Raw genomic sequence first — 23224 nt, forward strand, 5'->3', positions numbered from 1 at the left:
ATCAGGAGTGAAACAAGGATACCCATTATCACCTCTATTATTTAACATTGTATACTAGAAACACTAGCAGTAGCAATTAGAGAAGAAAAAGATATTGAAGGTATTAAAATTGGCAATGAGGAGACCAAGCTGTCACTCTTTGCAGATGACATGATGGTCTACTTAAAGAATCCTAGAGAATCAACAAAAAAGCTAGTGGAAATAAATCAACAACTTTAGCAAAGTAACAGTATACAAAATAAACCCACATAAGTCATTAGCATTTCTATATATCTCCAACTCATCTCAGCAGCAAAAACTAGAAAGAGAAATCCCATTCAAAATCACCTTAGACAAAATAAAATACCTAGGAATCTATCTCCCGAAACAAACACAGGAACTATATGAACACAACTACAAAACACACTCCACACAACTAAAACTAGACTTGAGCAATTGGAAAAACATTATCTGCTCATGTGTAGGATGAGCTAATATAATAAAAATGACCATGCTACACAAACTTATCTATCTATTTAGTGCCATATCCATTGAACTCCCAAAAAACTACTTTACTGAATTAGAAAAAAAACATAACAAAGTTCATTTGGAAGAACAAAGGATCAAGGATATCCAGGGAAATCATGAAAAAAAAATACAAAGGAAGGTGGCCTTGCAGTCCCAGATCTCAAACTATATTATAAAGCAGTGGTCATCAAAACAATATGGTAATGGCTAAGAGACAGAAAGGAGGATCAGTGGAATAGACTTGGGGTAAGTGACCTCAGCAAGATAGTCTATGACAAACCCAAAGACCCCAGCTTTTGGGACAAAAAAAAACACTATTTGATGAAAACTGCTGGGAAAATTGGAAGACATTTGTGTGGGAGAGATTAGGTTTGGATCAACACCTCACACCCTACACCAAGATAAACTCAGAATGGGTGAATGACTTGAACATAAAGAAGGTGAACACAGAATAGTATACATGTAAGACCTTTGGGAAGAGAAAGATTTTAAAACCAAGCAAGACTTAGAAAGAGTCACAAAATGTAAAATAAATAATTTTGATTATATTAAATTAAAAAGTTTTTGTACAAACAAAACCAATGTAACTAAAATCAGAAGGGAAGCAACAAATTGGGAAACAATCTTCATAACAAAAACCTCTGATAAAGGTTTAATTACTCAAATTTATAAAGAGATAAATCAACTGTACAAAAAATCAAGCCATTCTCCAATTGATAAATGGGCCAAGGACATAAATAGGCAGTTTTCAGTTAAAGAAATCAAAACTATTAATAAGCACATGAAAAAGTGTTCTAAATCTCTTATAATCAGAGAGATGCAAATCAAAACAACTCTGAGGTATCATCTTACACCTAGCAGATTGACTAACATGACAGCAAAGGAAAGTAATGAATGCTGGAGGGGATGTGGCCAAATCGGGTCATTAATTCACTGCTGGTTGAGCTGTGAATTGATCCAACCATTCTGGAGGGCAATTTGGAACTGTGCCCAAAGGGCAATAAAAGACTGTCTGCCCTTTGATCCAGCCATAGCACTGCTGGGTTTATATCCCAAAGAGATAATAAGGAAAAAAATTTGTACAAGAATATTCATAGCTGCACTCTTTGTGGTGGCAAAAAATTGGAAAATGAGGAGATGCCCTTCAATTGGGGAATGGCTGAACAAATTGTGGTATATGTTAGTGATGGAATACTATTGTGGTCAAAGGAATAATAAAGTGGAGGAATTCCATGGAGACTGGAACGACCTCCAGGAAGTGATGCAGAGCAAAAGGAGCAGAACCAGGAGAACATTGTACACAGAGACTGATACACTGTGGTACAATTGTCTGTAATGGATTTCTCCATTAGTGTCAACGCAATGTCCCTGAACAATCTGCAGGGATCTATGAGAAAAAACACTATCGACAAACTGTGGGAGTAAAAACACAGAAGAAAAGCAACTGCTTGATCACATGGGTAGATGGGGATATGATTGGAATTGCTGGTGGAGTTGTGAATTGATCCAACCATTCTGGATGGCAATTTGGAATTATGTCCAAAGGGCTTTAAAAGACTGTCTGCCCTTTGATCAAGCCATACTACTGCCAGGTTTAAACCCCAAAGAGATCATAAGGAAAAAGACAAACAGAAGTATCTATAGCTACACTCTTTGTGGTGGCAAAAAATTGGAAAACTTTGATTGGGGAATGGCTGAACAAATTATGGTATCTGCTGGTGATGGAATACTATTGTGCTATAAGGAATGATGAACTGGAGTAATTCCATGTGAACTGGAACTACCTCTAAGAATTGATGAAGAGTGAAAGGAGCAGAATCAGGAGAACCTTATACCCAGAGATACACTGTGGCACAATCAAATGTAATGGACTTTTCTACTAGCAGCAATGCAATAATCCAGGACAATTCTGAGGGTCCTATAAGAAAGAACACTATCCACATCCAGAAAAAGAACTGCAGGAATAGAAATACAGAAAGAAAAACAACTGCTTGATTACATGGTTCGATGGGGATATGATTGGGGATGTACACTCTAAACAATCACCCTAGTGTAATTATCAATAATCTGGAAATAGGTCTTGATCAATGACACATATAAAACCCAGTGGAATTGCTCGTTGGCTTTGGGAGGGGGTTGGGAGGAGGGGAGGGAAAGAACAGGAATCATAACCGTGGAAAAATATTCTAAATTAATTAAATTAAAAAATATATTCATAGCTGCACTCTTTATGGTGGCAAAAAAAAAAAAACTGGAAAACAAGGAGGTGTCCTTTGATTGAGGAATGGCTGAACAAATTGTGGTATACGATGGTGATGGAATACTATTGTGCTGTAAGGAATGATGAACTGGAGGGTTTCTAAATGAACTGAATGAACCTCCATAAACTGACGCAGAGTGAAATGAGCAGAACCAAGAGAACACTATACAGAGAAAGTAAAACACTATGGAACAATCCAATGTAATGGAGTTTGCTACCAGTAGCAATGTAATGATCCAAGAGAATCCCAAGGGATTTATGAGAAAGAATGCTATCCACATTGAGAGAAAAAACTGTGAGAGTAGAAACAGAAGAAAAGCATGACTTATCACTTATTTATATTATATATGTGTATATATATATACACATATATATCATTTGTTTATATGATTTGGGGGTTTCCTTTTAAAAGATTGCTCTATTGCTAAAATGAATAATATGGAAATAGCTATCAAGTGATAACAACCTTTGTATAACCCAGAGAAATCACTTGTCAGCTCTAGGAGTGGGGAGGGAAGTGGGAAGGGAAAGAAAATGAATCATGTAAACATGGAAAAATAATTTTAAATAATAAATAAATTAAATTAAATGAAGGGTTTGGGATGAAAAAAGAGAGAAGGGCTGTCTCTTCATTAAAAAGGAATTAAAAAGGGAATTAGTCAGGGAAATGACATGAGATAAGAAGGAAGCTCTCAGCAAATGGTCTAAATTTTTCCAGAAAAGTATGAAGCAAGGTCTTTGGGGTTGGGGAGGGATGCCAAAGGAGGGTTGAAGAGGGATGAAGAAGGTTTGACTAGTCATTGTCACCAATGTTGACTTCATTAGAGAAGAATAAAAGAACAACCTTGCTGTCGTGAAGATTCAGTGAAGATGATTCTTCTAGTCAGGTTTGCAACCTAGGAAATACTCTCACCTCTTCGTTATCCCTCACACCAACCAATCAGGTATCTCATTTTTACCCTCAAAATATCTCTCATAAAGTTCACCTCTCCATTCACACCACAATTACCCTAATTCAGACCCTCATCATCTCTTTTCTGATCTATTGAAATATCTTTCTAACTGGTTCTTTTCCTACCTATCTGTAGGACCCTTCTTAGTCTCCCTTGCTGATTCATTGTCTCCCTCATGCCCCCTAAATACTGTTGGTCCTAAAGCCTTGGTTCTAGGCCCTCTTCTCATCTCACTCTTGATAACATCATCAATTCCCATGGATTTAACTATCATCTCTATACAAATGACCCACAATCTCAACTCTGAAATTTTTATCCTATGTAGTCAATGCCTACTGAGCATTCAACATGTCTGAAACAAAACTCATTATCTTTCCCTTTTCAATCCTCCATTCTTACAAATTTCCCTATTTCTACTAAAGGCATCACAATCCTCTCAGTCTCCCAGGTTCTTAACCTCAACATAGTCCTTGAACTTCTCACTCTCCCTTATCCCACATATACAATCTGTTATCAAATCTTATTTTTACCTCCATGACATCTCTCACATTTGAATCAATTCAGGTTCACATCACCTCTCACCTAAATTATTACAACAGCCTCCTAATCCCATCGAGTCTCTCACCAGTCCCATACATTGCTGCCAAATAAATTTTCTTTTAATGATCATGTTAACTCTCCTACGTAACTATCTCTAGTTGCTTTCTTTTCCTAAAATATTCTTATTTAGTTTTTAAAGCCCTATGCCACCTGGCCCCTATCTTATAACCCTTTATATATTCTACAAAGGTTAGAAAAACCTGTTCTTCTCTCAATTTTTTTATATGACATTCCATCTTCACAACTTTGCCTGGCCATTTCTCATGCTTGAAATGTACTCCCACTCAACTGATACCTTACAGAGTCCCTCTCTTTCCTTAAGATACAGTTCAAGAACTATCTTCTGCATAAAGCCTTTCCTTCCCATTCCAAGTCCTCCTTCCCAGACTACTTTGTATATTACCTACCTAATACTACCTGTATTCCCTTTATATTTATGTTATCTTTTTCTAATTCATATTTCCATTTATATACCACTAAAAACATGATACCCCTGAGAAATATATCTCATAGTACAGTACCTGACACATTTCAGGTGCTTAATAATACTAATTGAGTGGGGTTTCATAGTATTTCAGTCCTTTCCTTCTTTAATCCATCCTCAACTTAACTGTCAAACTAGTATCCTAAAATATGTTTAAAATCATGTCACTCCCTACATTAAAGATATAAATAAAAAATTGGTGGCTCCCTATCGCCTCTGAGATCAAATACAAACTCTCATTTGGAATATAAAGCTCTTTCTAATCTGGCTCAAGCTCTCTCTGACAACTGATTACACATTACTCTCTTTATCCACTCCATGAGTTCCAATTAAAATAGCCTATTTGGTATTCTTTGTAGACATATTCCATTTCCAGGCTCTGTTTCTTTATACAAGCTATCCCTGAACACTCTTTACCTCTACCTCTTGAAGTCTCTACCAGGGTCTCTCCCAGACACAGTTCAAGTGCCCCTTCCAAGAGGTCTTTCCTGATTCCCAGGTTGTTGGTGAACCATCACCATTTCCCCTGAAATTAGGATCAAAGATGCAGATTTGGAAGGGACCTCAGACATCAAATATTCATTCTATGTGATCATTTTACATATGAATAAATGTACTTTTCATTTGTTTTATATATAACTTTTACTTACTTTTCTATGAAAATGCTGACTCCCATAGCATATACCTGACACTCATTAATAAATGTGTGATGAATTTAACTGAATTCTAGGCTAAAACCTGAAGAGTTATGGTTCTAAGAAATAAAAATTTAAGTATAGGGACAGCTAGGTAGCTCAGAGAATAGAGTCAGGCTTGAAGAAAGAAGATTCTGAGTTCAAATCTGGCTTCAGACACTTCCTAGCTATGTGAACCCTGAACAAGTCACTTAACCCCATTTGTCTAACCCTTGCTACTCTTCTGGCTTTGAACCAATTCTTAGTATAAATTCTAAGACAGAAAGAAATGGTCTTAAAAATAATAACACAGGCATAGATTTAATAAACATGTTATAATTATCACATAATATATAAGACCAGGAATTTGGTAGACTAGTTTTCGTCCAAGAAGTACTATTAGCTTGTTACAATTCACTAAACAATATCTTACATTTATATAACATGAAGCTATTTACAAAAATGACTTCACAATTAAATCTTAGAATTGAATCCCAGCCATACTAACAAGCTATCTTTAGCCTCAGTTTTCCAAACTATAAGTGGGGGTTGGACTAAATAATCAAGTACAAGGCCTCTTTCTTCCTCCTAAAAAACTATGAATCTAGTTCTAATAATTCATTTGATCAACAGTCCTATAAGGTAAGCAAGGGATTATTGACTGAATACTCATTTTTAGTTATAACAATATGGCGATCACAAGCAGGTGAAGTGCCCTCTTGGGTTTTTTTCCTTCTTGCTTTCCTTCTTTTCCTCTTCCTCTCAGTTCCCTCCACAAAAAAAAAAAAAAAATAGCTCACTAGAAAATAGAAATTGTTTTTGAGTTCCAGGTTCCAGAGATGCTCTGAAATCACTTGGTGAGATGTTAATCTTATGTTCTTTTAAATTAGGTTGTTAGCCTATGGAGGTAAAAAAAAAAAGTGGAAATCTTTTTAGCTTAGCAACAGAGTGAGGGATCAGCATAATTTGAATGGAGAAATGAGGACTTTCCTTTTTATTTCCATTTTCACTTTAAATTAGGCAGCGCTTAGGGTGGTTCTCAGAAACCATATGGTAACCAGAGAAGGAAGTTTAAGGTAGATTTTTTAAAGGGGACAAATTTAAAGTTAAATTTTAAAATATGACCTGTAATGGGTGAAACAAGTGAAACAATGGGAAATGCTCCAGGGACACCAAAACTTTCCTAAATGGATCTCAAAAGACAGTCCATTGTATAAAATATTGACTTAATGGAAAGAGAAGAATGTTAAGCAATTTATTTCTGTAAATCTTGGTCAAAACAGGTTTTCTTATGGCCTATATATGGTTCATTTGACTATTAGATATTAAAAGAGTTCAAGATGGCTATAGGAGCAGATAATCCCAAGGGAAACTGGTTTGTTTGGGGTTATTTTCTAGACAGTTCTACTAAAGCTGTCTCTACCCCCTATTCCCTCAAATTTTCTGAACCTCCTTCACCTCTGTCCAGAACCCTGCTTTATATAGCCTTCCATGACTCTCAACATGCATCTCTCCTCCTTCTCCTCATCCCCAACCACACCCCTTTCTTTTGACCCTGCCTCCACTCCTCCTGGGGTCTCTCCTCCCCTTCCTCCTATTTCCCTTCCTCTTCCTCCAACTCTCCCCCTCTACCCTCACCTTCCTCCTTTGGGCCCTACTCCTTTTGCAATTTCTCACCCCTCCTGCTCCTCCCCTTTCTCATCTTCTTCCTCCTCACCTTTCCCTTTCTTCTCCTCCTCTCCTCCTCCTGCCCCTAAGTAACTGTATCCTGTCACAAACATTGCATTTTATTGCTTGCTTGTTTTTGGAATTGGTTTCTAAATTAATCTAATCTAGGGTATCCTGTTACAAAATGTTATCTTCAGTTAGTATGTTTTGGTTATTAGCTATAAGTTCTATTTGTCTCCATTGTTGTAGCAAAACTTATACCAAACTTTTACTAGGAGAAAAAATTACATACACTCAAACTGTGGATTATGGCCAAGCTACAGACAATAGCTTCCACTTTTAAGTGAAAATTTTTTTTCTTATAGGTGCCTATGTTTGGCTGGTCCATTATTTAATGGGGATGTGCAAGATGACTTTTTTTTCTTTCTAATTTAAATTTTATTTTTTTAACTTGAGTTTATGGAATCAGTATCAATATTTGGCACTGAAGGATCAGTTTATAATGTCTATCAGTCCTAAAAACATTACATACCTAAGAGTTTTAAAGTATTTAAACCTGCCACTGGTTGTTAAAATATTATGGGGCCCTAATTGATATTTGTGTCTGATTTCAGAAGAAAGGACTACTGATAAGCCACTGATAGTGCAAAGGTGCACAAGATCAAGGAGACCAACAATTCCTGTGGGGTTGGTGAATATCAATGCCAAGGTACAGAACCTGGCTCAGATGAAGCAAATGTTCAGCAAGTCTGAGGTTGGACTTACCTGTTTTCTGCCTTTAAGATATGAGACTAAAATGTATCTCTGTTTGGCTTTACCTTTGACTTATTATCCCTATGTTTGAAGTAGAAATCAGACCAGGGAATATTTCTCTTTTTTGAAGACTTCTGTCCCTTCTTTCTTCTTTACTATGGCAATTTTCTATAATCAAGGCTGATAATGAGTAACTATGATATTGTTGCACCTGTCCTACAGTATGCTTGTAGGATACAAGTTACTTTAAGTGGACCTTGATGGTAGATCAAGGATCGGTTATGATTTTAATTTATACTTACATTTTACATATATAAGATTTAAAATTTTTTAACTTAATTTTCTCTCTTCTCTGGTTTTTGGGAGAATTGGTTCATATATCTTATAGCTTAGTCATGTATCCTGTGTCAATTCTATTATTCTTAGTATATATCCTCCTGAGGGGAGGATTGTGTAATTATCCTAAAAGTTCAAAATTTAAGATTTTTTAAACTAATTTTAGGAAAGAAAATCACTAATACCCTGTTACAAAAACAGACCTTCTGAAGAAAATTGTCAGGATGCTTCCAGAAATCAAACACTACATTACAAGATTTGGAGTGAACCTTTGGATACAAATGGGATTTGAGCCCTCCATTTATCCTGATTGTAAACACTTATGCCAAAGGGGAATGCCTGCTAAATGGCTCTTTGTCAATGTACCTATCAATCATTTTTCTTTCTCTTTTCCTTTTTATCCCCAAATTGTAGTAACTCCCTCCATGAAATATACATTATCTTTTGTGCCCTTATGACCCCTGGAGAGAAAATCCTAGACTTCATATGTGGAAAGATTCACTGGGGAGACCTACATGTTAATCTCCTGGACAACCAAAAGTGAGGAGACTTAACATGCTGGTCTCCCAAAGAATCAGAGTGGAGGTTTGTGTGAGGTAAATGTTTAGGGGCCTCCCTAACTCAGCCCATATCAGAAGGACTCAACATAGGAGTCATAGTCACATGGCTTATTTGATGGCCTGACATCAAGTGGGGATCCCCCAGCATCCTAGCATCATCCCAGCATCTGCAACTAGTTACAAAGTTGACACAGAGGGAGGAGTTATAGGTTTGAAAAGCAAGCTCAAGAAGCAGAGAATTTGCTTTCTGGATGGATTGCTGACGGAATTACTGTCTCTGGACTTGCTCTCTCTTATCTAGCCATCTCTGACAGGTGACATTTTGGAGGTCAGCTGCAATGGAGGATTGCATTTCTACCTAAAATTAAAAAGGCTGAAAGCCCTTTTTCTATATTCTCTCTCTTTACTAATAAATGTTTATAAATCTAGTAATAAGCCTCCAGATTAATTTTTATTTATAATAAGGGAATTTAGATTAGATCAGAAGTTCCTAAAGTAGGATCTGTGAACTTGTCTTATGTTTTGATCATTGTATTTTAACATAACTGATATCCTTTGTAATTCTATATATTTTAACTTATGCATTTTAAAACATTATTCTGAGAAAGAATCTTTAGGCTTCACCCAATTTTCAAAGGGGTCCATGACACAAAAAGAGGTTAAAAACCTCAAATAGATGATGATCTCTAAGATCTTTTCAAATTCCAAATTCTTTAATTCTGAGCATACATATTCCTTTCTCAAAAGAAGTTGGAAACAAGGTTATTGGGCATTATGAGGGTCCAATTTCAAGCTTTCAATCTTCTTTATGTTCTTCTATTCTTCTAATCTAACACAGAATGCAAATGCTAAACAAAATCATTTGAAAGAAACTTAATCCACGTATTGTGGAACAAGTTCTATACCCTTTTCTTGAAATAATCTAAACTATTTTTTAAGTATTTCTAATTTACATGCTAAGTAAAATATATCTCTCAAATATAGCTTTTCTCTTCAGTTCATTTGTAAAAGCAAAAAAAAATGTTTGGAAGACAGTTAAGAAAACTTTTTCTTCTTTCCATTTCTTCAAGGTTCAATTGATTAATTTCAATTCCATTCTTGTTCTATTTCAGGGAGTTTCACTTCATAATTTCATGTTAGAGTGTTTGAGCTATGATTCTGCTGGAGAAAAAACATTAACATGTGAAAGCAAATATCAAAGTATGTTTTTCTTTTAAGGAAAAAAATTTTAAATATTTTCACATGAGGTACAATATATCTGATTGAAAACTGGTGCCACTATCGGGGACAAACCTGTGTGTCAAGGAGAAATGATGATATTAAGATGCTAATGATACCTTTAAGTTTCTGAAGCTTCTTAGATTCCTGTATTCACCTTATCTTGCTTGTTATTAGCACCAGCTAAAGGAACTTAGAACAGGAAAATCTTCATTAATTGCAAACATATCCCATATAACTTTACCCTGACTATAGAATTTCACAACTGTATCATTAAAACATTAAAAACTAAATCCAATCCAACATCACTAAACCCTTCCAAAAAAATAAGATTAATATTTCTTCCAGCAACCCTGATCCAGTTCTTTCCTCATTCCTACAGAAGTTTATTCAGTCATTCCCTTTGTATACTAATCAGGTATCTATCTTCCATCTCTCTGTCTCCACTAACTAGTGCCTATCTACTTAAAAACTTATTTTAAAAATAGCTATCCCCTATCCTAGGAAAAGTCTTCCTTTGAACTATCGAGCCATTCAGGAACATTCCCATCTAACCCTTCTTTTCACATGGTTGTCTTCAGTCAGGAAGTACATTCAATGCCTCCTTCCTCAGAACACACTTTCTGCTTAACCCCTAGCAATCTGATTTCCTCCCTCCCCCTCTACCAAAATTAATCAAAGCCCATTACCAAACTCTTAATACCTATAGGAAACAATCCACCCCCACCCCAGTTTTTATCTTCTTTGATCTTTCTACAGCTTCCCACACCAAATACTACTTCTCTGTTGTGTATCCTTTCTCCCTCTTGGCTTCAGAGACACTCCATTCTCATGGTTCTCTTCCTAGCCCTTTCACTGGTGGCTTATGGGTTCCTACTCCTTTACAGGGATGTTCCCCCAATATTCTCTTTTGGCATTCTTTTCTCTCTACAGTTTCCCTAAGCAATCTCATTTATTACAATGGCTTCAACTACCATTTCTATGTCAAGACCCCCTAATCTTTATTGCTCACCCTAACCTTTCTCTTCTGACCTCCATAATCCCATATCAAATTACCTACAGAACTCATCCAATATGACATTCCACCAGCACCTCAAAATGAAAATATCTAGATTGATTTCATCTATTCCCCTATGCCTAGACTTTTTTTAAACTAATTTTCTCTGTAACACCACTATTCACAGAGCTTTCCATGCACAAAACCTTAACTCTGACTCTTCTCTCACCCCTACCCTCTCATATCCAATGTATCAATCAGTACAACATTTATTTAGCAACTACTGGGCACTGTGTCTGTATTGTGCACAGTGCTAAGGATACAAATTACGAAGCAATCTCTACTTTCAAGAAGTGTACATTCTAATGGGGGGCACTGTCAACAAGTATATACAGAGTAAATAGAAACGGAATAAATATGGTCATGAGGGAAGGAGAGCTTTAATATCTTCAGGGGAAAAGAGGTCAAAAAAGACATGTAAATGGGTCAAGGGGGATGTGATTGGGGATGTAGACTCTAAATGATCATCCTAGTGCAAAAATCAACAATATAGAAATAGGTTCTGATCAAAGACACATGTAAAACCCAGTGGAATTGCTCACTGGCTACGGGAAGGGGTGGGGGGAGGGAGGGAGGGAAAGAATATGATTCTTGTAACCAAGGAATAATGTTCTAAATTGACTAAATAAATTTTTCCAAAAAAAAAAAAGACATGTAAAAAAGTGATGCTTGAGCTATGTCTTGAAGGAGGAGAAATTTTATGAGTCAGAAGTGAGTAAGGGATGCATTCCAGCCAGAGCAAAGGCACATTGATGGGAGATGAAGTGTCATGCATGATAAACAGAAAAAAAAACAAACTAATTTTACCATATATCAGTGTATCAGAAATTTTCAATGAATCTAGAAAAATAATTTAGATTCTAAAAGACTTTAAAAAATAAATATAGTAATGTCTTATTCAAGAAATAGTTGGGGGGGGGGGGGGCGCAGCTGGATAGCTCAGTGGATTGAGAGCCAGGACTAGAGACAGGCAGTCTAGGTTCAAACCTGGCCTCAGACACTTCCCAGCTGTGTGACCCTGGGCAAGTCACTTAACCCCAAATGCCTGGCCCTTACCATTCTTCTGCCTTGGAACCAATACTCAGTATTGATTCCAAGATGGAAGGTTATGGTTTAAAAAAAAAATAGTTGGAAACAGTTTATTGAATAGGGAAATAACATTGTCAGATCTGTGCTTAATTTAAAGAAAATCACTTGGGCAGTCTACCAAGTCCTATCAATTATAAACCCACAATCTCTCTCAAATCCCTTGTTGTTTTTTGTTGTTTATTCATTCTCAGTTGTATCTGATTCTTCATGACTCTTTTTACGGGTTTTCTCGGCCAAAAAAACCACTAGAGTAGTTTGCCATTTCTTTCTCCAGTTCATTTTACAGATGAAGAAACTGAGGCAAACAGGGTAAAGTGACTTTTCCAGGGTTGCACAGCTAGTAAGTATTTGAGTCCAGATTTTAACTCAGGAAGTTGAATCTTTCTACACCAGTGCTTCCAAACCCTCCCCCTCTACTTATTCCATTGTCACTACACTAATACAGGGTTTCCCTATAGTCACCTATCCCACTAATGGTGAACCTTTTACAGATGGAGTGCTGGGCCCCACCCCCACCCCACCAAGTGCCAGGCATGCCTCCCCTTACCACCCCCCCACCCCACCCCTGACATGGGAGGGGAAAAGTGCTCCCATTGGACTCTTCAGTGGAGGGGCGGGTGAAATGAGGAAGGGGACTGGCTCAAGCACTCCACTCCTGAACAGTTGTGCTGCCTATAAGCTGTCCACCTTACCCACTGTGCACTCCCATTGAGCTGCTGGGCAGAGGGGCAAGGTATGTGAAAAAAAAATGTCATCAGGTACAGAGGAGAGGGGGGAGGGCAGTAGCTCCACCTGAGTCCCTCTGCCTTTCTGGTAACAAGAGGGGGCAGGGAGCACGCAGGGGATGACATGCCCACAGAGAGAGCTCTGCATGCCATCTTTGGCATCCATGCCATAGGTTCACCATCACTGACCTATGCTATTACAATAAAATCCTAAAAGCTTTTCCAACTTCTCTGTCTTCCACAAACAGATTGTGCCACTCCTTTCCTCTAAAACCTTCAAAGCCTCCCTTTGGAGTAAAATTCTAATTTCTTTGCCTGACATTCAAGGCCCTCCACAATTTGGTACCATCCTATTTTTTCTGACCTTATGTCACTTTACAGCTCTCCATGTGCTCCAAGATCCAGCCAAAATGAACTAGTCACCAAAATATTGTCTTTTCCTACCTCCAGATCTTTTTTGCATGTTTCCCTTCTTGCTAGGAATCCTGCCTCCCACTCTACATGTTCCATAGGAACTAAAAGTAGAAATTATCTGTGTTTGAATCTTATCCCCCTCTTATGAGTTTCATGAACACAGAAATCTTAACACCACATTACTCACATAATTGCCTATTAAGAGTTCTTTTAGAAATGACCCTGTAACACTTGTTTTTGCAAAACCAATTAATAACATTAGTCAAGTTATTACATGCCCATAATATATTAAAAGTCCTATTATCCCTGGCACTGCAGGGGATTCAACAGGAAAAGCATAACTAACAGAAGACTATCTTCAGAAACTATGGACTAAGTATGATTTGGACAAGAAAGGCAAAAGCATAAATGGTTTGTTATTAACTATATATATATTATATTATATTAATATAAATGATATAGATTAGTTGTTATTAGTTACATAAATTGTTTATTATATATCCCATCAAAACTTCTGAGAAGAAGAAGGAGCCCTGAGCCAAAAGACCTTGGCTTCCAATCCTGGCTCTACCACTAGCATACAGTAAGACTATGGGCAAGTCCCTTTGCAACTCAGATTCTGTCTCCTCATTTGTTTTCTTAGTATCTTCTTTATGCAATTATGTATTATAGTTACTGGAATATGATCATTTCCAACCACACACACATTATAAGTTCCATTTTAAAAAGGCATTGTATATTATAAACGTTGTATCTTTCCCAGCTTTGTACTGCTCTCTGCACAAAGCAGGCACTTGACAAATTATTGGTCAACTGAACTATCCTACCTACTCTGAAAAAAGCACTTTTTAAATTCTATAGTGTTGTATAAATGTAGGCTATTTATGTGTTCAATTGTTTTGGCTTAGATCTGTGATTTCATACAAGTAAAGGGCTCCTAATAGATCTACCAATGCTGAACTAGCATTTTTTTAGCAACTTATTCTTAGAAAGTTGGCTGGGGCACTAAGAGGTGGTCACACAGACAGTGTGTCACAGAGACGCTTTGAACAAAGGTATTCAGAAATAACAGACCAGCTCTCTATCTCCTATGAGCACTTCCACTAATGTATCATTTACAAAAAGAAAAGTTAATCTGAAGTCAGAAGACCTGGGGAGTTCAATTTCCTGCTCTGGCATTAACTGTGTGACCAATAACAAATCATTTTAGAAGTTAACTTCCTTTTATACCTCTGTTGAATGAGAACAATAATTCTTGGGCTGGTATTATCCAAGTTTGTAGTAGGAAAATGCTATGTAGAGTGCAAATGCCAAGCAAATAAGCTATTTATTAGTAGTGGCTAAAAAGTTAGCTAATCATTTTGTATTCCTAGCATATGCTTTCATCACCGTCAACTCTAAGTTCCTCAAAGATAGCAAGCTCCACTTTACTGGCTCTGTGGAAGGAGATGAGACTCATCTCTGCAATTTAAAATTTTAGCTCTTCATAGAGTTCTAAACATAATAAGATCTCAATAAATTTAGTTAGTTGGTATTTTTCTTTCCTGGAGGAAGGAGGTTCAGAGGAAAAGTTCTCAGCTGAGTCTTTAAGGAGGTGAAATGACTAGCATAAATTCACTTCCAGGTTCCCACCTCCAAGGATATAGATGACATTATAATGTCTTTTGTAATATAATTCATCATAATGCTAATATAACTTTTAAAAACTTTAAATCAGTGATTAATTATAAACCTTAATAAAAAAACTTCAAAGCATAATCTCCACAATTTCAAAGCCAGCACTTGGAAATAATCGGAACATAGGTAACAGCATATCCCATTAGAACAAAAGGCCAAGAATGAGCAGTACCATTACAGAGAAGCACAGAACTTTGTCATTAGATTAACCCCCAGGTTTTACACCTCCAGGACAGTGAGAAGGAATGCATATATTAGAAACAGGACAGGACTTAAAAGTCAGAAGACCTAATAATTGTGAAGAAACTCAACTCCACCTTCTCAGTATCTAGCATATTTGTGGGCAAGTCACTCAACTTCCAAGTCTTATTCCCTCTCCATCTGAATTTGAATCAGGAAAAACAAGAAATGTATAATCAAAAGAAAGACAGCAAGAAAAACACTACTAATACACACATGTATATTCTAAAGCTTTTGTAATGGTTAGACAAGTTTAGAGATTAATATTCTTGTTTAGTCAGGAATCACATTTTAATCTACATACTCTTAAAATATACACACGAATAGGCAGGAATGGGTTTTAAAATCAAAGGTCAGTTCTTGGGATATCATATTCAAAGTACTTTCTGCCAACACAAAATGAATGCAGCCCTGGCTGTGGGTGGGCAGAGAACCAGAATAACAACACCTTTTAAAAGGTGTCTGGGGGCAGCTGGGTAGCTCAGTGGATTGAGAGCTAGGCCTAGAGATGGGAGGTCCTAGGTTCAAATCTGGCCTCAGACACTTCCCAGCTGTGTGACCCTGGGCAAGTCACTTGACCCCCATTGCCTAGCCCTTACCACTCTTCTGCCTTGGAGCCAATACACAGTATTGACTCCAAGACAGAAGGTAAGGGTTTAAAAAAAAAAAAGGTGTCTCATATCAAGCCTAGAAATCTGAGCATTCCAACCCAGATAGTGAACCATGTCTGCTTTCCAGCATACTAAATAAAAGTCAAGAGAGGAAAGAACTCAAGAGTCTTCAATATAACCACCCAAAGAATTCCAAAAGGATGACACCTATGGAAGATGCCATAGCCACACTTACTATTTGTATGGCATGCAACACTTTGCTAAGATCCCAAGAATTTGACAAACACTAAAAACGACCAAGGATCACAGAAAATAATTTGCAAGAACCTCAAAAACCATAAAAATGTTGTCTAATTTGTTTGAGAGTCCGTTACAACACTCCATAAGTTAAATATAATAGTATTCAGGAAGATCTTTTAGGTTAACCAATGTTCTCTCTCCCTTACCTCATCCCAAATCTCAAGGCTCCCCATCCTAAAACCTGATGGTCCACTTTCTCCAAGTTTCCTTATTATCTTAGCCAGGAGTTTTCTTCATTCCCAAATTCCTCACCAGCATAATAAACTGGGCTAAAAATGTCACCAAGGCCTTCCCTTAACAATCTTAGAGCTGGAAAGGCCCTTAGAAATCACCTGGTCCCACTCCCTTACCTTACAAATGAAGGAATGAAGGCAGAGAGAGGCTGAGTGACTTGCTTATGGTCAGAGTGCTAACAAGCCGGGATAGAGGAGATTTTTTTAGCCTCCAAAACCAAAGTTCTCTTCTTGCCCACTGCCAAGCAAAGTGTCACCTGACAGTTTTAATTTTATTTTATAACAAGCTGCCTCCCTCACATCCTAAAATCCTCTCCACCTCCTCTATTCCTCTTTTCCTGTCCCCTCCCTTTCATATTTATACTCTTAAATACCACTTGGGATCCTTAAGTATTAAGGAGGAAGGAGATAGAGAAGGAAAGGAGTAGCCCTATCAGAGAACTGAAAGAGGGGGAAAGACCCAGAAACTATGAGAAAGACCATGAAGCCACAAGTGACAGTGGACTCTGAGAGGTGAACCTGACACCTCTACAGAGAAAAGTGGTCTCTGAAGAAAGGCTGACCCCCTTTTCACCCAACCTCCCACCCTGGAACCCGGAAGTATCCAAGTGGGAAATACCTATCACAGCTACCCTGAAGGAGATGATCCTGGGGAAGTAACCAAGAAGCCCTGGAAAGTCAGTGATCACTGGGTTGAGTGACTATGAAACCATACCACCACTACTAGACGGCCTTCTTTAAATAACCTTAAAAAAGCCCACTAAAGGAAATGTCTCCTGGAGGAGGAGACGTCCCTCGGAGGGAAGTGTAACCCTGAGACTTGGGGAGAGTTGACCACATAACATACCCACTCCCCTCTACAGTGTTGCATGGGGGGTTGAGGGGCAGTGATGGAAAGAATGGTATGTGTGATTTAAGGGGACAGTGAGACTGTGCCTGGCATTAAAAGAACAGGGGGTCAGGGGTATTAGGGGAGTAACTATGAAACCTAGAGGGGAGGGGGGGGGGGGGAGGAGGTGTGACTATGAAGCCCAGGGGACGGGAAGATGACCAAGAAACCTGGAAAGAATAGTAGGGGAGGAGGCCCTGAAGCCTAAAAAAGTGAAGGGCTGACTCTTAAGTGCAGCGCGGACAGTGGTAGGCAATTATGAAGACCAGATAAGGCAGTGAAGAAGGGGAGTGACCAAGAAGCCCAGATGGGACGGGAAGCGGAGGGGGTGTGGGGGTGATGATGAAGCCCAGAGAAGAAAGTAAAGAAGGGGGACGACCAAGAAGCCCAGAGGGGACTGTGTCCGGGAGCTGGAGAGGCGAGCGTGACCCCGGAGCCTCAGGAGACAGAGCCTCCGCGGCCCCTGGGAGGCGCCCGTGCCGCCCTCGGGCCCCGTCCGGGGTAGAAGCCCAGGCATCCTAGGACTGGTGCCCGGCGCGCGGTACCGCTCACCTGCTGCGACGGCAGCTCCACATGCAGGGCCCGCGAGGAGGAGGCGGCAGAAGGGCCCGGGGCCAGTGGGGACACCCCGGCGCCCGGCAAGGCGACCACGGCGGCTGCGGCGGTGGAGCCGCTCATCGCGAGCCCGGGGCTGACCCGCGGTGCCGTTCGCTCTCCTCCCGCATCAGCACCCCACGCCGCTTCCTCCCGTCCTTTGGCGCGCTCAACCCTTCCGTATCTCCAGCACTTCAGCAGGCGAGCCGATAATTCTTCCGCGGTCCGCCTCCACCGCTGCTCACGGAAGGGCCATATTACCGCAGTGCAAAACCTCTCTACCGGGCCGGCCGCTGCCGAGACCCAACGCGCTCATTGGCCCCGCTCCACAGGGGGCGGGATCATATGCAGCCTCAGCCCCGTGCTATTGGAAAGACATCTTGTCTATCAATCCCGAGGAGGCCCGGGAAGCAGGGCGGGCACCGAACGGCCTAAATTGCGTCCGTAGAACAGGAGTGAAGCCGGGGGAGTGGATTTTGACTGGGCTGCGGACTCCCGCGAGGGCAGAGCCTCGTGACAAGAGCTGTTGGCTTATTGGTCTAGGTCACCGTCGATCGAAGTGAAAGGGTAGAGAGAGGCGGGAACTGAGAGGAACGCCATGGTTCTCCCCTGTCACGTGCAAGTGTCTGTAGGATCATCTGAGTAATGACAATCTTTGCTATGAGCCACTTCCGCCCGGACACAGTTACCATAGTAACGAACTACCCAGGAAGAGGGGAGGGGTTAGGAGAAGTACCAGACAAGCATCAGGAAGGCGAGGGTGCTAGAATTACTCTTCTTTTGAGAACACGTGGGGCCCTGACGGCAATGTAGAACGAACTGATAGTTAACAAACGTTTGCTGAACACCTTGTTTGGCTCCCCACTACCAGACATAATAATAATTAGTAGTTGTGCAACTCAACAAACATTTAACCTGTGCACCGAATAGAGGTCTGGACTTGACGCCAGGAATTGCTTTGGAATTCTGCCTTTGACAGTTAATTAGCTGTGCGACCCGACTTAATTCTCTATGCCGCAGTTAACTCCCCGGTAAAATGAAGATAAGACCTGTAGTACCTGGTAAAGGAGTTTACAGCCTGTCAGAGGAGCGTAAAAATCTAAGCATAATAAAGATGATAAAAGCCACCTCCACCTCTGGCTAGCAATTTGTAATCTCCATTTTATGGATGAGTAAAAAGAAGGATTGTTAACACAAGGTCACATAGCTCAGTTCAGTCGTTTTTCAGGAATGTCTGAAACTTCGTGACCCCATTTAGTGTTTTCTTGGCAAAGATCCCGGAGGGGATGTCATTTCCTTCTCCAGATCATTTTGCAGATGAGGAAACTGAAGTAAAAAAGGTTGAGTGACTAGTCCAGGGTTATACACCTAGTAAGTGTCTGAAGCCAAATTTGAACTCAGTTGTTCCTAACTCTCAGTTCCACTTAGCTTCCTGTCACATAGCTACTAAGTGGCTAATTCACGAAGCAACTTAACTGTGGTGGAATAAGTAATAGGTTTTAAGTCAGACTTGGTTTAAATTCTAGCCTTGATACTTATCACCCCTAAGACCTTAAGCAAGTCATTTAATATCTCTTAGATTCAAGTTTCTTTGGCTATAAAATAGAACTAGATGACCTCTAAGGTCCTTGTCAACTCCAAATCCTGTGATATTGTGAACCTACATATTCCAAACCCAGGGTCAAATATAAAGCAAATTCTCCAGCTTGGCATTCAAGCCCTCAACCTAGTTTTCTCTCTCTCTCTCTCTCTCTCTCTCTCTCTCTCTCTCTCTCTCTCTCTCTCTCTCTCTCACACACACACACACACACACACACACACACACACACCACCCATTTCAAACTCTCTGCTACCAAAATTGATGTTCTTAGCTTAGAAACAATGACCAAACTTTATTATTGTGTTCAGTTCTCTCCTTCAAGCTCCAAAGGGATGCTTTAAAAAAGCACACTTGATAAAAGAAAAATTGTCCGAGGCATTATTTACCTTCAGTACCCCCATCAGGCAGCTCCTATTGTAAAAAGAAGGTAATTCAATAAAACTGGTACAAAGGATAAATGACAGAAATGTAAATTCAAGAAGTCACAAAATTCTTCCTATCCTTTGACCTAATGATCTGATTGAGCAAATACCCCAAGGATATCAAGGAGAGGAGAAAAGGTCCCATATAAATAAATCAACAAGAAATTATTGTTCTTGCTATGTTTCAATCAATGTACTGGTGAAAATACAAAGGAAAAGCAAAAACTGCCACTCTGAGCCTTAAAATAATTCTAAGAGGAATTCTAAGAGGCAGAGGTAAACAGGAAGAGCATTCCAGTTGGGAAGACAGCCAGGACAGAGATAGATATTAGTGTATTATATGAAGAATAACCAATATAGCAGTACTTTTGAGTGGGGGGGAAAGGAATAAAATGGAAAAAGCAAGAGGGATCTGGTTGTAGAGAGCTTTAAATGCCAATAATGTTTTGTCTGATTCTAGAGATAATAGTCATTGGAATTTACTGGATGGGAAGAAGCAGGTGGGGGAGTGGGGGTTGACATGGTCAAGCTCATAATTTAAGAAAATTAATTTGACAGCTGTATGGACCAAATAAGAGTGAAAACTACTAAAGGCAAACAGGCAAATCAGAGATGATGAGGGCCTGAATAGGGGCACAACTGTGTGAGGAGAGAGAAGAGGGTGTATCTGAGATGTTGTAAGAAGGGGGAAAATGACAAAATTAGGCAGCTGCCTGGATATGTAGGAAAGTAAAGAGTTAAAGATGATACCTAAGCTGTAAACATAGGTGCCTGAGAAAATGGTAGGGAAGACAAGGAAATTTGGAATGGAGATATGTTTGAGAAAAAAACATACCCAACTGAACTTTTTTTTTTTTTTGGCATATGTTGAATTTAAGATGCCTAAAGAAAGTTCAAAATACCTAAAAGATGAGTTGGTACTATGCAAGACTGGAGCTTAGGGCAGAATTTAGGACTGAATATGTAGATTTGGGAATTATCAGCATAGATATGATCATCTAATCCATGGAAGCTAATAAAACCCAGGTTCTTGATTCTCATCAGAGCTTCTGGCTTCCAGCTTTGAGAGAGATGAATGGTGCCAACCTCTCTTCTGGTTGCTGAAGTTAACATGAGAGTGAGAGAATAAGGCAAATTTCATGTCCCTAACCACAGTTCAACAATCTAGGTTACATTAGCATTCTTTGATGATATGTTAAAGTGTTAAGCTGGAATCTTGACACCATTTTCCCAAATTGATGGAGATGGATTACTCAGCACTATGTGCCTGAAGGAGGAAGAGTTGGTAGAGGGCTTAGGAGGGTAAAGATCTTTGTCTTCTGGCTTTGAAAGCAAAGAAAGCAATCATAAAGTTCTATGTTCTTTTCAGGGAGACATCTCTGAAATGAATGAAACACTGCAGAAAAGTCAACATGTTGAAGATGTGTTACCTTGGTCATTTCTCTATCCTCACAACTTTGGGGAATTTCACCCTAGATGACATTTGAGACTAGAACTAGGATTCTCTCTCTCTGTCAAGCTGAAATATATCACTCTGAAAGGAAGAGCTCATTCATTCTGTATATCATCTAATATATTCTCAGCTTTATAATGTTATGCTTAAAACTCTTTGGAAACTGTTTATTAGTTTGTAATTATTGATTACATAGTGAAAATGGGTCAGATAATGAAAAGGCACATAGTCACATAGATGAGAGGCTAGCTAATCTGAGCTTGCTGCTCACCTTGCATCTCTGTTCACTCCCACTGCTTGGTCAGAAAAAGACCTGCAAGCTTCCTTGATCCATAACTTATACCCCTGTGGCATCACTTTTTCTGGTAGTCTCCCCACCAGACATATACAGACTTGCCCTTTGTCTGGATCAGAAGCCATTTCTCTGAACGCCAGGAGTCACATGAGACAATAAATAAGTGTCTTCCAAGGTACCAAGGAGCCAGCCATGAGGTTTCTTCCAGAATACATATGCATCTCTCCTCCTTTATACAGATAAGCTTCACTTGTTTTTATTCTAACCAAAGGATGAGGGGTGAGACTGAAATTAATTTTGAAATTCAAAAGGAAATAGGGATACAGATTTATGTTAAATTCTCACACTAACTTCTCTGTTTTTTGTTTGCTGTTAGTTTAGACAAATGGGTTGATTTTCTTTTCACTATATGGTCTGTGTAAGGAAAGGGAATCAAGTCTTAGATATATAGCTTAGAGTACTCTTTTCCCATTAAAGGATAGCAGTCATGAGCCATCTTGATCCTAAAGATTATTTCCCTTACAATAACAGCAGATAGAGAAAATTCTAGCCCAGTACTCCACCTATCTGAGAAAAATGGTGTAGCTAGCCTTGTAGCATCAGCCTTCTGCTCCTTTCCTAGATGGAATTGGCTTCTCTTATAGAAAGATGGGCAGAGGAGCCACTAGATCTATTTATGCCTCACAGCAAGCCATATCTAGATAGACCCATGAACACACATATCCCGTATGAACAACACACACACACACACACACACACACACACACACACACACACACACACACACACCTCCATAAGATATTTTCTAAAATCCATTTCTTCCTCTATGATCCACCAATATAAAATCGATGCTTTGCTTAATATCCAGCTCAAGGCACACTTCCTCCAGCAAACCTCCCCTGAAGATTTTAGTCACCACTGCTAACTCAGTTCTTTTCCACTTTCTACAGATCCTAATTCCAAATCCAGTGTTCTTTCGATTATTGTATGTTATCAGTTATCAAACAAATAAGAAACAGTAGGCACAAAGGCTTGGAAGCAATGATGAGCAAAGAGCAAGACATAAAAGAAAGAATGATCAAAACTGGAAAAGGTGGACAGAGGACAAAGTATCTTCGGGAGAAAACAAAGTTTCCCAAAGAACAAGTAATTAGAAAGAGTGAGAGAGTATGAGTTCTAGGGTAAGAGGATTTTGTTAGAAAGGGGGACTCAGAGAGTACAATGAAAGGAGGTGATAGGCACTGGAGAGGAATAGGAATTAATCAAATGGGCATGGAAATTCAGTGGGTTTTGCCTAGTAAATTAGGGATTAGGGAAGGACATGGGAGTTTGCTTGCCTACATGAAGTACAGGTTAATCAAGGACCCCAACCTTTCTGAGTTCTTTGATGACTAGAAAAGTAAGGCTTCATGAAATTGTATTAGGCCTTAAATGCTAAACAAAGCAGTTTGAACTTTATTTATTGAGCAATAGGGAACCATAGGGGAAGATTATTTAGCAAAAGAATGATCTGACAAGGTTTAGGTATAAGAATGATTGTTTTTTTCCTCTGTGGTATTTGGGGATAGATAGATTAGAAGGTGGAAATAGTAGAAGTATGAAAAGCTGTCAG

At 39.1% G+C, this 23224-nt stretch overlaps 1 protein-coding gene across 2 annotated transcripts in view; it reads right to left on the minus strand.

Moving 5' to 3' along the window:
* UVRAG (UV radiation resistance associated) overlaps window positions 1-18440 on the minus strand; it is a 453313-nt gene extending 434873 nt beyond the window's left edge. Inside the window, exon 1 of one of the 2 annotated variants that reach the window (XM_056794952.1) lies at window positions 17801-18440. In XM_056794952.1, coding sequence (XP_056650930.1) covers window positions 17801-17926 — 126 coding nt within the window. In that variant the 5' untranslated portion in view covers window positions 17927-18440. The remainder of the gene's footprint in view (window positions 1-17800) is intronic. The other variant, XM_007490950.3, reaches the window with a different exon arrangement.
* Window positions 18441-23224: the final 4784 nt, after the last annotated feature.

Source organism: Monodelphis domestica, chromosome 4 (genome assembly GCF_027887165.1).
Source record: "Monodelphis domestica isolate mMonDom1 chromosome 4, mMonDom1.pri, whole genome shotgun sequence".
Lineage (NCBI taxonomy): Eukaryota > Metazoa > Chordata > Mammalia > Didelphimorphia > Didelphidae > Monodelphis > Monodelphis domestica.